Source organism: Mytilus californianus, unplaced genomic scaffold (genome assembly GCF_021869535.1).
Source record: "Mytilus californianus isolate M0D057914Y unplaced genomic scaffold, xbMytCali1.0.p SCAF_11, whole genome shotgun sequence".
Taxonomy (NCBI): Eukaryota; Metazoa; Mollusca; class Bivalvia; order Mytilida; family Mytilidae; genus Mytilus; species Mytilus californianus.
In genome coordinates, this window is record NW_026262593.1 from 71,822,125 (window position 1) to 71,836,498 (window position 14,374).

The 14,374-nt window shown below is 33.0% G+C and overlaps 1 protein-coding gene across 1 annotated transcript in view; it reads left to right on the forward strand.

Moving 5' to 3' along the window:
- Nucleotides 1-14,374, forward strand: part of LOC127720643 (pre-mRNA 3' end processing protein WDR33-like) — a 62,712-nt gene that overhangs the window by 17,603 nt on the left and 30,735 nt on the right. The window contains exons 8-10 of the mRNA XM_052227355.1: nucleotides 10,735-10,861; nucleotides 11,543-11,697; nucleotides 12,306-12,384. Coding sequence (XP_052083315.1) covers nucleotides 10,735-10,861; nucleotides 11,543-11,697; nucleotides 12,306-12,384 — 361 coding nt within the window. The remainder of the gene's footprint in view (nucleotides 1-10,734; nucleotides 10,862-11,542; nucleotides 11,698-12,305; nucleotides 12,385-14,374) is intronic.

Sequence of the window (14,374 nt, forward strand, 5' to 3'; positions counted from 1 at the left end):
CAATTATTTACGATTCAGTTATAAATTGATAGAGCAAAGGGGCACTGTTGACACATATGATACCCCAATTTAGGAGGGGGGATGAGGCTGTATTGCATTCACCTTGATTAGAAGTACATCTAGCTGTTAGTCTTCGTGCAACATATAGTTTTGTCACACTTTTCTCAGTTTCTGCTGAACAGAATAATTTTTTTGCAGTTCCAGGTAAACTTTTTTTGAAAACATCAATAACATCCTTATAAAAGTCCAATATAGATTAAGCAGCTGTAGAAAAGGGGTTTTAATAGGTCCAATTTTCTAAAAATCTGCTTTTTAAGAACTTCTGAACCAACTGAAACAAAATTTGCCAGATATATTCTTCTGCATATCATAAACAAACTTTGTCACATTCATTCTGATTAGAAATTCAAAATGGCCACTAACTAAGGTCAAAGATTATATTGAAACCCTATGGGAAAATATAACTGGGCTTTCTTTTCAAGAACAGAGCACATGAAATGAAAACAAAATATGCAAAAATGTTCTTTAGATGCTACTTACCAAATATTGTTTCTTTAGTCCTGATGACAAGTCCAATATCTCCCCAATGGGCAGTTAAGGGGCCAATAAGGGGGCCATTGTTCCAATTTTCAGAGAAGTTCATTTCAAGAACTATTAAACCAATTGAAACGAAATTCAAAAGGGATGTTTCTATGAAAGTCTTTAACAAGTGTTGTTTCTTTAAAATATATGTAAAGCCTGCAAGCAGATGTCAAGTTATCATTGAAACACTATGAGCAACTAACTTTTAAGGATGTTCGCTACTCTGTTTCAAAACAACAAGCTTTTTAAAAGACTGTTATAAATTGATAGTATATAAATGAAGGAACTAAAAAAGCAGAAAAAAATGAAGGGTCTGTGTGCTTGTTTTCGAGATATAAGCCATTGAAAATTTGGCGGGAAATGATTCTCTCTAGATTTTTCATACATTTAACATTGGCACCTTTTTTCTTTCAAAAACAATGAAAAAATAACAAGGATTCTATAAGACTTTCAAATATGGCTTTTTAAACTATATGTATTAAAATTATGAAAAGTAAAGTAGGGGTTAGTGAGCAAAATTTTGAATGGCACTACATGGATAAAACCAGAGGATTCCGATTATCTGGCAAATTATCAAAAACTAGAGGAGCGAACATCCTTAAACTTCTATATAAGAACAGATATATGAGGGTCTGGATGGGGGTTCCTTCATTTCTGTAGTATAGTCCGTTTGACTTCTATAAATCTTCAGAAAATAATTCTTAAAAATTCATTTTTACAAAAAAACATTTTTTTTCTTGATGTATGTTAATGTATGATATATACGAACTCTGACTATGAATATCATAATTTTAGGCCAATAATAAAAAAAGTTACCCATTAGGTCTCTATGTTACTCCTATTTTTTTATATAAAATACTTGATGGAGTAAGTATGAATAGTGTAACAGCCTTCCATTCAAAACAAAAACATAAGACATGTGCTTTAAACCTGTTTCATTATACCATGTGACTTTTCTCATTTAAATAATGCTGACCAGCAAATAAACTTGGACTTCATTTAAGTTTTATGTGAAAAGGGGAACTTTTTAATAAAATTTCTAAACTGAATTTTGCATAAAACTACTTTGTAGTTTTTAAAAATGTTATACTAGTAATGTCCATTGGAAAATATTACTAAGGTTACTCATAGAAATTGAACAATGAAAAATACAAAATCATGTATACAATAAGTTCAGTAATCACATGACATAAAACTTAAATGAAGTCCAAGTTTATTTGCTGGTCAGCATTATTTAAATGAGAAAAGTCACAAGTCATACTTACTCCATCAAGTATTTTATAAAAAAAAAAATAGGAGTAACATAGAGACCTAATGGGTAACTTTTTTGATTATTGGCCTAAAATTATGATATTCATAGTCAGAGTTCGTATATATCATACATTAACATACATCAAGAAAAAAAATGTTTTTTTGTAAAAATGAATTTTTAAGAATTATTTTCTGAAGATTTATAGAAGTCAAACGGACTATACTTAATTTGTTTAGGCCATTTTCCTCAATTCTTTATATTTTAGCACATCATTATTCTCTATTCTTTATTTTTTTGGTCCATTTTTCTCTAATCTTTATATTTTATTGCCCTTTCTTCTCTATTCAGTAAACCCCCATCCACACCCTCATGAATGGAAAAGTGCACAACTTTATTTTATTTATGAAAAGATTGGTCTCTAGTGACGTCCGAAATTTTACACAAACAGTTGGAGTGTAATTAAATGGGGATTATTCAAATAGTCAGTGAGGCATTTCAGAGATTGGCTTGCTGTCATTGTCTTTTATTCCATGAATCTTTTCTACTTTAATTGTCTGTTTTAAAATCTGTCTGAGACTAATAAATAGATTTTAGACAAACTCAGGCTGAAAGGGGTATCTTTTGAATGAAATCAATTGATGGGGGTGTCATTTTATGGGTTCACCCGCAGTTCTAGTTTCCAATTGTTAACAAATTAGGCATCAAATGATCAATTTAAGGAGAAATGCTTGAAAACCCTATCCACCTTCAAACATGACACCCCTCTTAGGGAAGATAAAGCAATCATTAGAAAATTTGTAAATTGAAAAAGGGTAAATATTGCAACGAAATTAATCCCCCCAAAAAGTATGGACCATCAAACATCACTTTAACAAATTCAGATTTAGACAAAAAAATATTTTGATACTCTACTGATTGTATTTTAAAAAACAGAGGGAGTTGAGATCTCAAAAATCTAGTTTAATCCTGCCAAAATAGGAGAGCCTGTTACAAGTCAATAAACTCATCAATAATGTCTCACATCATGATTAAATCTGATTGTATTTTAAAAGGGGGAGGGTTGTGTTCTCAAAAAATTAGTAAAATCCTACCGTATATTCAAGTGCAGGTTCCAAATCAATAAACTGATCAATGGCTCTCTCACTTCATGATCAAATCTTTTATTACTCTACTGATATGATTTTAAAGGGGGAAGGTTGGGATATCAAAATACTAGTTAATCCCCCTCAAAATTTCAAATGCCTGTTCTAAGTCAATAAACTCATCCATGGTTGACTTATGTCATTATCATATTTTAATGTTTTTGTAGGTAGTTATTTGGAGATTTTGTTGTTACTGTCTAATTTAATTCACACTTTTTTGGATGATTTAGAGCATGAAATAACTTATTGTTGAAGATTGAATTGCCCTCTAAATGTGTCATATGGATATTATCTCATTGAGTTATGCCCCTATATCTTTAATTCATAAATAAAATTATGTAGTAACACTTGTTATCACTTGTTGTCCCTTTCATGAAAAACCTGATAACAGCCATCTTTAGGGTGTCTACTTTAAAAATTGTGTCAATGATGCTGCCACACAGAAAAAAAAACATGGCCATCATGGCTAAAAATAAAACATGAGGGTAGAATGCAAGTTATCTTGAATCCAGTTAAAGATTGGAAATCTATTGGGACAAAAATGTGTAGAATGTTGAGCTCTACCTCATGTCTTTTTAAACAAATCTAAGTTCTCTCAATTAATGAATATGATTTTACAAGTTTTTGTATTTTTGCCTTATATCTTGAAAGTGTTAATAGGCCAGAGTTTCTGTAAACAGCTAAAATGATCAGCAACACATGATCTTTAAATAAGGAGGAATTACCCCAAGTCATGACATTTATCCATTTTGGCATTTTTGGCTGATTTGCAAGATCAATGCAGAGTGCATGGGTGGGCTGGGGAAAATGGGTTCCTTTTTTGTGTAATCAAGTCATCCTAAAGTTTTCAACCCTGATCCTTGAAAATCAACAGAAACATTGCTCTCACACTGAAATTGGGCTTCTGATATTAAAGAAATGTTTGAGGAATTAGTTCCCATTTTCCAGACTAAGATGTGTAATTCTGAAAATACGAAGTCTGGCAGGTGTGTTGTTTATATCTGACACCGTAAGTAATTATAAAAATAAGAAGATGTGGTATGATTGCCAATGAGAACTTTCCGCCAGATACCAAATGACATAGTAGTTAGCAACTATAGGTCACCGTACTGCCTTCAACAATGAGCAAAACCCATACCCATAAAGTCATTTATCAGCAATCCAAAAGGAAGTACCAATTTGGTTTAAGCAAGTCTTCCTAAAAATTTCAACCCAGATCCTTGAAACCCCACAGAAAGATTGCACACATACTGAAATTGTGCATCTGATGTTATAGAATTGCTTGGGGTCATTTTTGAGCAAATATTTACAAAAGCCAGTACACATTTTGTGCATATAACTCCCTTTAAAGTATTCAACCCAGATCCATGAAACTTCACAGGAAGATTGCACACATATTGAAGATGTGCACCAGCTTTTATGGAATTGTTTGAGGAATTTCCCCCATTTTTCTGGACTTGAGAACTTAGTCATTTTTAAGCAAATTTACAAAAGACAGTACCAATTTTGTGTATTCAACTTCCCTAATAGTATTCAACACATGTACAGATCCTTCAAACTTAACGGAAAGTATGCACAATTATTGAAGTTGGGCATCTCCCATTATGGTGATGTGTAAAGTTCATTCCAATTAAATGATCAGAATGGACCCATTCTCTATGGAGTATAAGAAACATTCCTTACACCCCTGCCATTTGAGTCTTTTGTCCATTTTTATACGACCGCAAAAAATGTTTTTGGGGGATGATGGTCCCAACCGTTTAGGAATTAGGGGCCAAAAAGGGGCCCAAAACAAGCATTTTTCTAGTTTCAGGACAATAACTTGTGAATAAGTATTTTGATTGCTCTGAAATTGTACCACAAGGTTCAATACCACAAGTAGAAGGTTGGGATTCATATTGGGGGTAATTGCCCAAACCGTTCAGGAATTAGGGGCCAAAATGGGTCTAAAACAAGCATTTTTCTAGTTTTCAGACAATAACTTGTGTTTAAGTGTATGGATGTCTCTTAAATTGTACCACATTTTACAAAAAGAAAATTTCTTCAAATGTTATTTTTTTGGAGAGAGGGGGGGATGTATAAAATTTTTTTATGCCCCCGCCATATCGGAGGGGGCATTAAGTTTTACCCATGTCCGTCTGTAGGTACGTCCCAAAATTGGTTCTGTTCTCTAACTTTAGTTTGCCTCAACCAAATGTTATGAAACTTCTACACAATACTTATTACCACAAAACACAGATCAAGTTCGAATTTTGGTGGCATCACTTTTATCGTTCTAGAGTTGTGCCCCATTACAAATGGAAAAATTGCTGAATTTTTTGTTTCCGTTCTCTAACTTAAGTTTGCCTCAACTAAATGTTATGAAATTATACACAATGCTTATTACCACAAAACTCAGATACAAGTACAAATTTGGGTAGGGTCATTTTTACAGTTCTTGAGTTATGTCCCTTTATAACATTATATGCAAGCGGGGGCAGCATCTGTGTCCCATGGACACATTCCCCATTTTTTTTTTTTTTGGAAGTGGCAATTTTTTTTCCTCCAGATTTAAGAAATTAAAAAGAAAATTTCAAATATCATTTATTTGGAAAGGGGATGGTAAAAATATAATTTTTTTTTTGGGGGGGTGTCAATTTTTTTTCCCTCAAGATATTAAGAAATTGTCAATTTTCCAAAGAGAAATTGGGGGTCATAATTTATTTTGCTAATTCTTTGTATATAGTCTGAAAACAGATTTACTAAGTATTGCGCAACAGCACAGTGTATTGCACAACAGCAAGAAATCTTCAATTGAATATAAATTCAAATCATATAACCAATTTCAAGTTCTTTGACTACATTTATTCTGTGTCAAAAACCTATAATGTGTTAATTACAATCCAAATTCAGACCTGTATCAAGCTTGAATATTGTGTCCATTTTTCCCCAACTGTTCAGGGTTGGACCTCTGCGGTCGTATCCAGCTGCGCTTGGCGAAGCAGTTTATTAAATGATGAATTTTACCATTTTTTTTCGTTTTTTGGCAATTGGAAAAATATAAAAGATAGACAGACAAAGCAAAGGGCAAAAATGATCAGCAATACAATACAATAAGGTCACTTGACCAAAATCATTAATTCACTGCTTATTGAAGTTTTTGCCCTATAATAATGATTCTTGAAGAATGCTAGTATTTTTGCATACGGGTATAAACTTAAAAACTGGAAAAATGATCAACATTACAAGATCTGCATATAATTCAATGCAGTTGTAAAGGTCAGTTGGCTACTTAAAGGACTTGTGGCCCTTCGATGATTTGTAGCCATTTTCATTTTTTTCAGTACTAAAATAGATCATCAGAAAAAGTAAATGGCAAAATGACCAGCAATACAAGATCATGATGTTTGACACTAGTGCTACAATTCAAGGTCCTGCATGCTTAACTCGCAAATTAATAACTCCTTTTATTTAAAGCAAGGGCAAATTAAAAATAATGGGAATCATCATACAGAATAGTAGGGGCAAATTACAATGCATGGTATTTTATGGTTTAGATTCTAAGTAAGTTTCATTATATTCTAACAAGGGACTTAGGAGGATTTGCAGATACAAAATAAGTACTTGAAATGCACAATGGCATTATACAGTGAAGCACTTCATAGAAACTCACTGACCATAAGAATAGAAGTGGGTACAATTTACAAAAAAGTTGATATGATATTCATGGACTTTATCGTATCTGCACACAACAGTACACATTTGTATCAACTTCTTTTCTTAGTTTCATAGAATTTTCACTATATAATGCTTCTGTGTGCCTCCTGTTTTGTTTTTTATGCCCCCGCGTAGCAGAGGTGACATAAAGTTTTATCCTTGTCGGTCTGTACGTCTGTATTATCGTACGTCCCAAAGTTGGTTTCCGTTCTCTAACTTTAGTTTGCCTCAACCAAATGTTATGAAACTTATACACGATGCTTATCACCACAAAACACAGATCAAGATTGAATGTTGGTGGCGTCACTTTAACCGTTCTAGAGTTATGCCCCTTTACAAATGGAAAAATTGCTGAATTTTTCATTTCTGTTCTCTTACTTTAGTTTGCCTTTAACCAAATGTTATGAAACTTCTACACAATGCTTATTACCACAAAATACAGATCAAGTTCGAATTTTGGTGATGTCACTTTAACCGTTCTAGAGTAATGCACCTTTACAAATGGAAAAATTGCTGAATTTTTCATTTCCGTTCTCTAACTTTAGTTTGCCTTAACCCAATGTTATGAAACTTATATACAATGCTTATTACCACAAAATACAGATCAAGTTTGAATTTTGGTGGTGTCACTTTAACCTTTCTAGAGTTATGCCCCTTTACAAATGGAAAAATTGCTGAATTTTTCGTTTCCGTTCTTTAACTTAAGTTAGCCTCAACCCGATGTTATGAAACTTATACACAATGCTTATTATCACAAAATACAGATCAAGTTTGAATTTTGGTGGTGTCACTTTTACTGTTCTAGAGTTATGCCCCTTTACAAATGGAAAAATTGCTGAATTTTTCGTTTCCGTTCTCTAACTTTAGTTTACCTTAACCAAATGTTATGAAACTTATATACAATGCTTATTACCACAAAATACTGATCAAGTTCGAATTTTGGTGGTGTCACTTTAACCGTTCTAGAGTTATGCCCCTTTACAAATGGAAAAATTGCTGAATTTTTCGTTTCCGTTCTTTAACTTAAGTTAGCCTCAACCCGATGTTATGAAACTTATACACAATGCTTATTACCACAAAATACAGATCAAGTTTGAATTTTGATGGTGTCACTTTTACTGTTCTAGAGTTATGCCCCTTTACAAATGGAAAAATTGCTGAATTTTTCGTTTCCGTTCTCTAACTTAAGTTTGCCTCAAGCAAATGTTATGAAACTTATACACAATACTTACTACCACAAAACTCTGATCAAGTACAAATTTGGGTAGCGTCACTTTTACTGTTCTTCAGTTATGTCCCTTTATTACTTTATATGATATGCAAGTGGGGGTATCATCTGTGTCCCATGGACACATTTCCCATTTATTTAGCTTATTTATTTTTGTGGTTCCCCTTAGAAAATCATGAAATTGCCATTGCTTTATCTGGCAAGTAGCCAAATTTGTACTGTAAATTCAGAAATTATTGTGAGGTTTTTATTAATGCGAATAATGCAACTGTGGGAGAATCACAATAATATGAACTAACATTTTTATATCTGAAACATACATCTGTATGGAGATTTTCCCGAAATCATAATAATTAATCTCCAATTTTTGTCCATTCTTAAAAAATCCCAATTATAAATGCACACTATAATTTCTGTATTTACAGTATTCACAAATGCAAATCCTCCTTAAAACCCCTCATTTATGATTATCAAAATTAATTGAAACTGTCTTAAGAATCTTAACCATATAATGCCATTGTGCGACTCTATTTTATTTGCTGATCTCAATTATAATTATTGAGGTTTCCCTAAAGCAGATCAAAGACTGCCATTTCTGGAGGAGAGGGTATACTTGTTTGTTTGTTTAGGTTGATACTTAACAGTCTAATTTGTGACCTTTTCAATGAATTGCATATACATTTATTTAAAAAAATTGTAATTTCTTTTGTCTTATCACATAAATGGATAGCTAAAATGCCTTCACTGTTTCTTTGGAGAAAACCTGTATGTCAAATAACCCTTGCAATAACTATTCATCAAAAGTGTGGACTAAGACATAGAAATATTGTCACATGGAATTCTGTATTAGAGTAGTGCCTTTATGATGCATTGTTTAAATTGATCCCTGTCCATAATATGAATATTTCCCAGATGGTGGTTTAGGCTTGGCAATCATTCAGTTGAAGTGGTCTTTAAATGTTTAATTGAAGGGTCAAGTTTCGTTTTGAGTAACAACCCCTCATTTTTAAGTAGGGGGTCGCAATTTCCAGACACAACCCAGTACTCCCACTTCTTGCAACCTAATTATATGGCTCCCAGTATGAATATGTTTGAAATATTTTCCACTGGATGTCGAACAAAGGACCAATCAGGCCTGTAACCAGCATGACTCTTGAAGGGGTTACTTGTGGTCATGACACTCGCAGCCTAAATAGTCAAACTCAAAAAATCTGAAGCTCTAGTTGATTAATAGTATTTTTTGTTATGCCCCCGCCATAGCAGTGATCGGGAAGGACGTGCGCCTTGCGCCAATTGCGCTTATCGACCAGAAATGGCGCATAGAGTGACAATTGTAAGCGCCCGCGTGGCGCATGATATTTTTCACTTCGTTTTGAAACGTTGAGATATCGTCAAATGGATTTCCAATAGTATTTCGTGCCGCCATGTGTGAGTACACAACTGTGTAGTGTTTACTCCAATGATAGGAGTACCTATATATTTTTGGGACGTCTCGGGTGTTTTCCTATGGTAATAATAGCAACATTCGGTATGACTGATTACCCCAAAAACGTAATTAACCATCATTCATGATATAATTTTTTATAAACAACTTTAAATTTGTGAAAATTGGCTAGTACAGGCGAGAATTCTTCTCTTATTATAATCTTTTAAGTAAGCTTACTATTATTTCGATTGAAAAACCCAAAAGCCTTTTTATGAATAGTATATTATTTGTCTCCATAAAAGGGGCTTAACTATCCTTGTCTTTTTTTTTTGGTCTTTGGCTCGTTTTGACATTTTGTAAACATGCCTTCTGCGAATTGTTGTTGTGTCTTATCAATTAACGTTGCTCTCTACTGTTATTCTTGTCATCGTGATGAAGTAATAATAATACAAGTGCAGAGGAAATGCCAGAAACTTCCTCTAATACGGAACGTCTGGAATAAGTATGGTATCGACGTAGACCCAAATTTAATGTAAAAAAAAACCATGAACATGAACAAGGGAACAGTACCAGTTTTAACATTGTAAATAAAGGTTATCGTAAATATTGCCCGGTTTGGAAGAAGTTATTGTATTTTCATTGAAATTGAAATTACAAAATCACAGGAACAATATTCATGATATTAATTAGAATCATACTTGTAAGTACAGTGAAATATACCCTTTTTTTTAATTTTTTTTTATTGTAAACGAATGGCCCACTCATTTGACAACATGGCCCATTAATTCTAAAAATGGCCCATTGAATTTATTTTTGGGGGGTCCTGGGCCCATAGAGAAAAAATCCTTCCAGATCACTGCCATAGTGGAGGGGGCATTAAGTTTTACCCTTGTCCGTCTGTACGTACGTTTGTACGTCCAGAAGTTGTTTTCTGTTCTCTAACTTTCGTTTGCCTCAACCAAATGCTAGGAAACTTATACACAATGCTTATTACCACAAAATACACAGAACAAGTTTGAATTTTGATGGTGTCACTTTAACCGTTCTAGAGTTATGCCCCTTTACAAATGGAAAAATTGCTGAATTTTTCGTTTCCGTTCTCTAACTTAAGTTTGCCTCAACCAAATGTTATGAAACTTATACTTATTACCACAAAACTCAGATCAAGTACACATTTGGGTAGTGTCACTTTTACTGTTCTTTAGTTATGTCCCATTATAACTTTATATGATATGCAAGCGGGAGCATCATCTGTGTCCCATGGACACATTCCCCATGTATTTGTTTTCTGATGAACCCCCCAAACCCCAACTGATTTCATGTGTGTCAATGAATTGTTATACATAAAATACAGATACTCATATATTGTGGTATGAATATTAGCCAAAACTTTTTTCAAATTAACCAGGACATGGTGCTGATGTGAAATGTGTAGGCTGGCATCCACTGAAAAGTCTGATAGCCTCTGGAAGTAAAGATAATCAACAGCCATTGAAACTGTGGGATGCTAAGACTGGATCCTGCCTCGCTACATTGTAAGTAAACATTATAGGATGGGCCAAATCTGGACAATGCTATTTATAAATTAAAGTAAAGATTTCTATTAAGCCTGAACTATAGACAGTGTTTAGCCACAATGTAAAGTAATATTTTACCCTAGAGATAAAAATGGACACCAGTTAAAGGTAAAGATTATTCAGGGCCTAGCCACATTGTAAATACCGGTAATGACTTCATGATAAGCTTAACTTTGACAATGATCCATTTCATGAGGTCTTTCATGGCTTACTACATAGTCCATTTCAGGAAAGCATTCATTGAAAAAGGTAAATAATTTTCTGGAAATATCAATACATATAATTTTGTCAAATCAAATGCAATTTAGACTATAAAAGTATGGAAATGAATAGCACAGCTCTAATTTTATGTTTGACAATGAGACAATTATCGACTGGCATGACCAGAGACCAAATGATGTGAATTTAAGCAACTTCAAGTCACTGTACAGCTCTCAACAATGAACAAAACTCATACCCTGTAGTAAGCTATGACAGGCCCCAAGTCACGATAAAATATAAAACAATTCAAACCCACGGCCTGATTTGTGGGGACCAGATTAATTGAATAATGTTTTTTACATCATAAATCAGCACAAGATAGGCTGTATCGAGGAGATGTGGAAACCAGACTTCCAATATTTTTCTTATTGTTTTTAGGCATGCTCATAAAATGACAGTAATGCAGTTACAGTGGAACAAGAATGGCAACTGGTTACTGACAGCGTCACGAGATCATCTCATTAAACTGTTTGACATACGTAACATGAAGGAGGAAGTCCAGACATTTAAAGGACATAAAAAAGAAGCTACTGGTACGATATTTATTTATATAAGACTTCAAGAATAAAAGAAACATTGTTTGATAAATAAGACTATTAGAATATTTTCAGGCATCAGTCATATATTTGATGTTAACAAATAGATTCTGCACAATAATTAAAATCGGGACCTGATATTTCCCCCTTTTTGTGTTATATAATTCTAAAATTAAACTTTATCAGTACGGTCCTGATGACAGTGTAAGTACTTTGAAATTTGTCCATTTATTATTTAGAATAGTGAGCTGTTCATAATAATGATTTCAAAATGGTTTGTTAGCATATTTGAATAATATAAAAATAAGATGTGGTGTGATAGCAAATGAGACAACTTTCCATCAGAGACCAAATGACACAGAAGTATTAAATGAACTGAAGATCACCGTATGTCCATCATCTATGAGCAAAACCAATGCCGACAAATGTAAAACAATTCAAATGAGAAAACTAACAGTTTGATATATGTAAAAACAATAAAAGAAAAACAAAGATGATATACAGCAACAAATAACAACAACAGAACGACGACTCCATTTTGAAATTAAAGATACCAGTTGTTATAAGAAGTTGTTAAGATAGAGCATATTTTTGTATTATTTCAGCAATAGACTGGCATCCTATACATGAAGGATTATTTGCGTCTGGAGGTTCTGATGGTGCTGTCATGTTCTGGCATGTGGGGTAAGCCTTAAATTTACCAATGTACTGTGGATTCATTATTATTCATTGGAAACCAATATTTGTGGATTTCGTGTGTAAAGGTGAACCACGAAATTAAATGTTCAACAAATAACAAATTTTCTATAGACTTGTATGCAGACTTCCACAAAACCACGAAATTAAATATCCACGAACATGTCAGTTTTCCTTAAAGGGAAAATTCGCGATTTTTTACTTTTCATCTTATTATGTTCATAATACAATAAAAAACATATTCACCAAGTTTTATCTGGATATGAACACTAATAAAGAAGAAAATTGGGAATTAATAATTTAATTTATTCGAACTTCCTGACTTATGTGACGTAGTTTAAGTCTTTTTGCATGCCGGGAGTGAATAAATCTCATTGTAAGTCTTGTTCATTAATCATCTAATAACGCGATTTAAAGCGCACCGACGACTTTTGGTGTAGCTATTAACCAACTAATAATTGAGAAAGTAAAGTGATCAGCCGTGCAACTTTCAAAATTAAAATGTACGATTTATATTTAAAGGATTTCTGATATGATTATAGTAATAAAAGTAAATCATACAATAGAATATATTTTTATATGAATTTTTTTCCGACGGATATTTTGAACAAACATATATAACTGATATTGTTTTACAAATGCATGTTTGTATTCTCACCTGAAGGCTTTTACTTCAGTCTATCAAACATTTCACACTAGTACTGTGTAAATACAATGTGTATTGTACTGTGACACTTAGTGACTACCTGTTGAATGCGTGGTTAAATTCAAGGTAATTAAAAGATTAGCATTCTGTAATTCTATTCTTTTGATCTTCACTCAGTGAATTTTAGCCAACACGGTTCACCGTTACAGGTTTGAACAACATTTCGTATGAATGATAAAAACATTAATTATTTGGGGAGGAATATGGTGGCAAAATACCTGAATCGCCGTTATATATATCTTTTATATTTTGCGTAAGCTTAATTTTATAATAGATAGGTGAGTATTTTGTTGTAACATCGAAATTCTGTATTACTTTCAATTAAATAATTTTATAAATAAAAATGGCCCACGAAAACGAGCGTATAAACCAAACACTGTACTTACTTTTTTCAAATTATCATGGGTATTAAGCTTGAATATTTCAATGTTTAGCGAAAATTATCGTGGTTACATGATTAATATAGCTTGGTCCGTCCACAGCGATCTACATTTACCTAATCGGGAATGCCCTTATTAAAATATTTAAAATCTCACAACGTATACATACTTTAGCTATTTGACCAACGATGTTTAAAAAAAATGTCAGAATCAATATAACGTCAACTTTCCTTTTTTGAATGGAGACAGACCGGCGGAATCAATTTTCAATGTGCTTTATATCTTGTACCTTTGAAAGACTTATCATTCATTCATAAACCCACTCTATACCAGATACATATATGTCAGTCTTAACTGACAAGAATACACCTCAAGCGGACAAGCAGTATATTCTTTAAATTTCTGTGATTTGATACGAAGAAAGAAAAAAATCCCGTAATTAATTTGATACTTTGATACTCCATATTTTTCCTGGAAAATAGTCACATCCTCGTTTGGTCTGAAAATAAGATAAGAATTTGGTATACAGAACATGCAGATGTGTGAATGTCATAAAACCTTGTTATCAGAAACCAATGTGAACCTGTATACGTAAGACCTCATGGGACGTCACCTAACCACATACAGGTAATATACAAGTAGCTATGTTATACCCGGAAATGTCAAGGTAAATCACTACCGATACAGAATGTACCAATGCAAAGAAAATTCTGATGATTGTGAAGCGTGACCATTCATGATTTTAGAGGAGTCTTAGGTGGAAATTGCCGGTACGATTTAAATTCTGACTAGATTTTTTTCTTTCAATTTAAATCACTGAACTAAAAAAAAAAGAAACCTACGTCCAAGATCAGAATTATTCATGTAAATTCATAAATACAACGTTCTTATT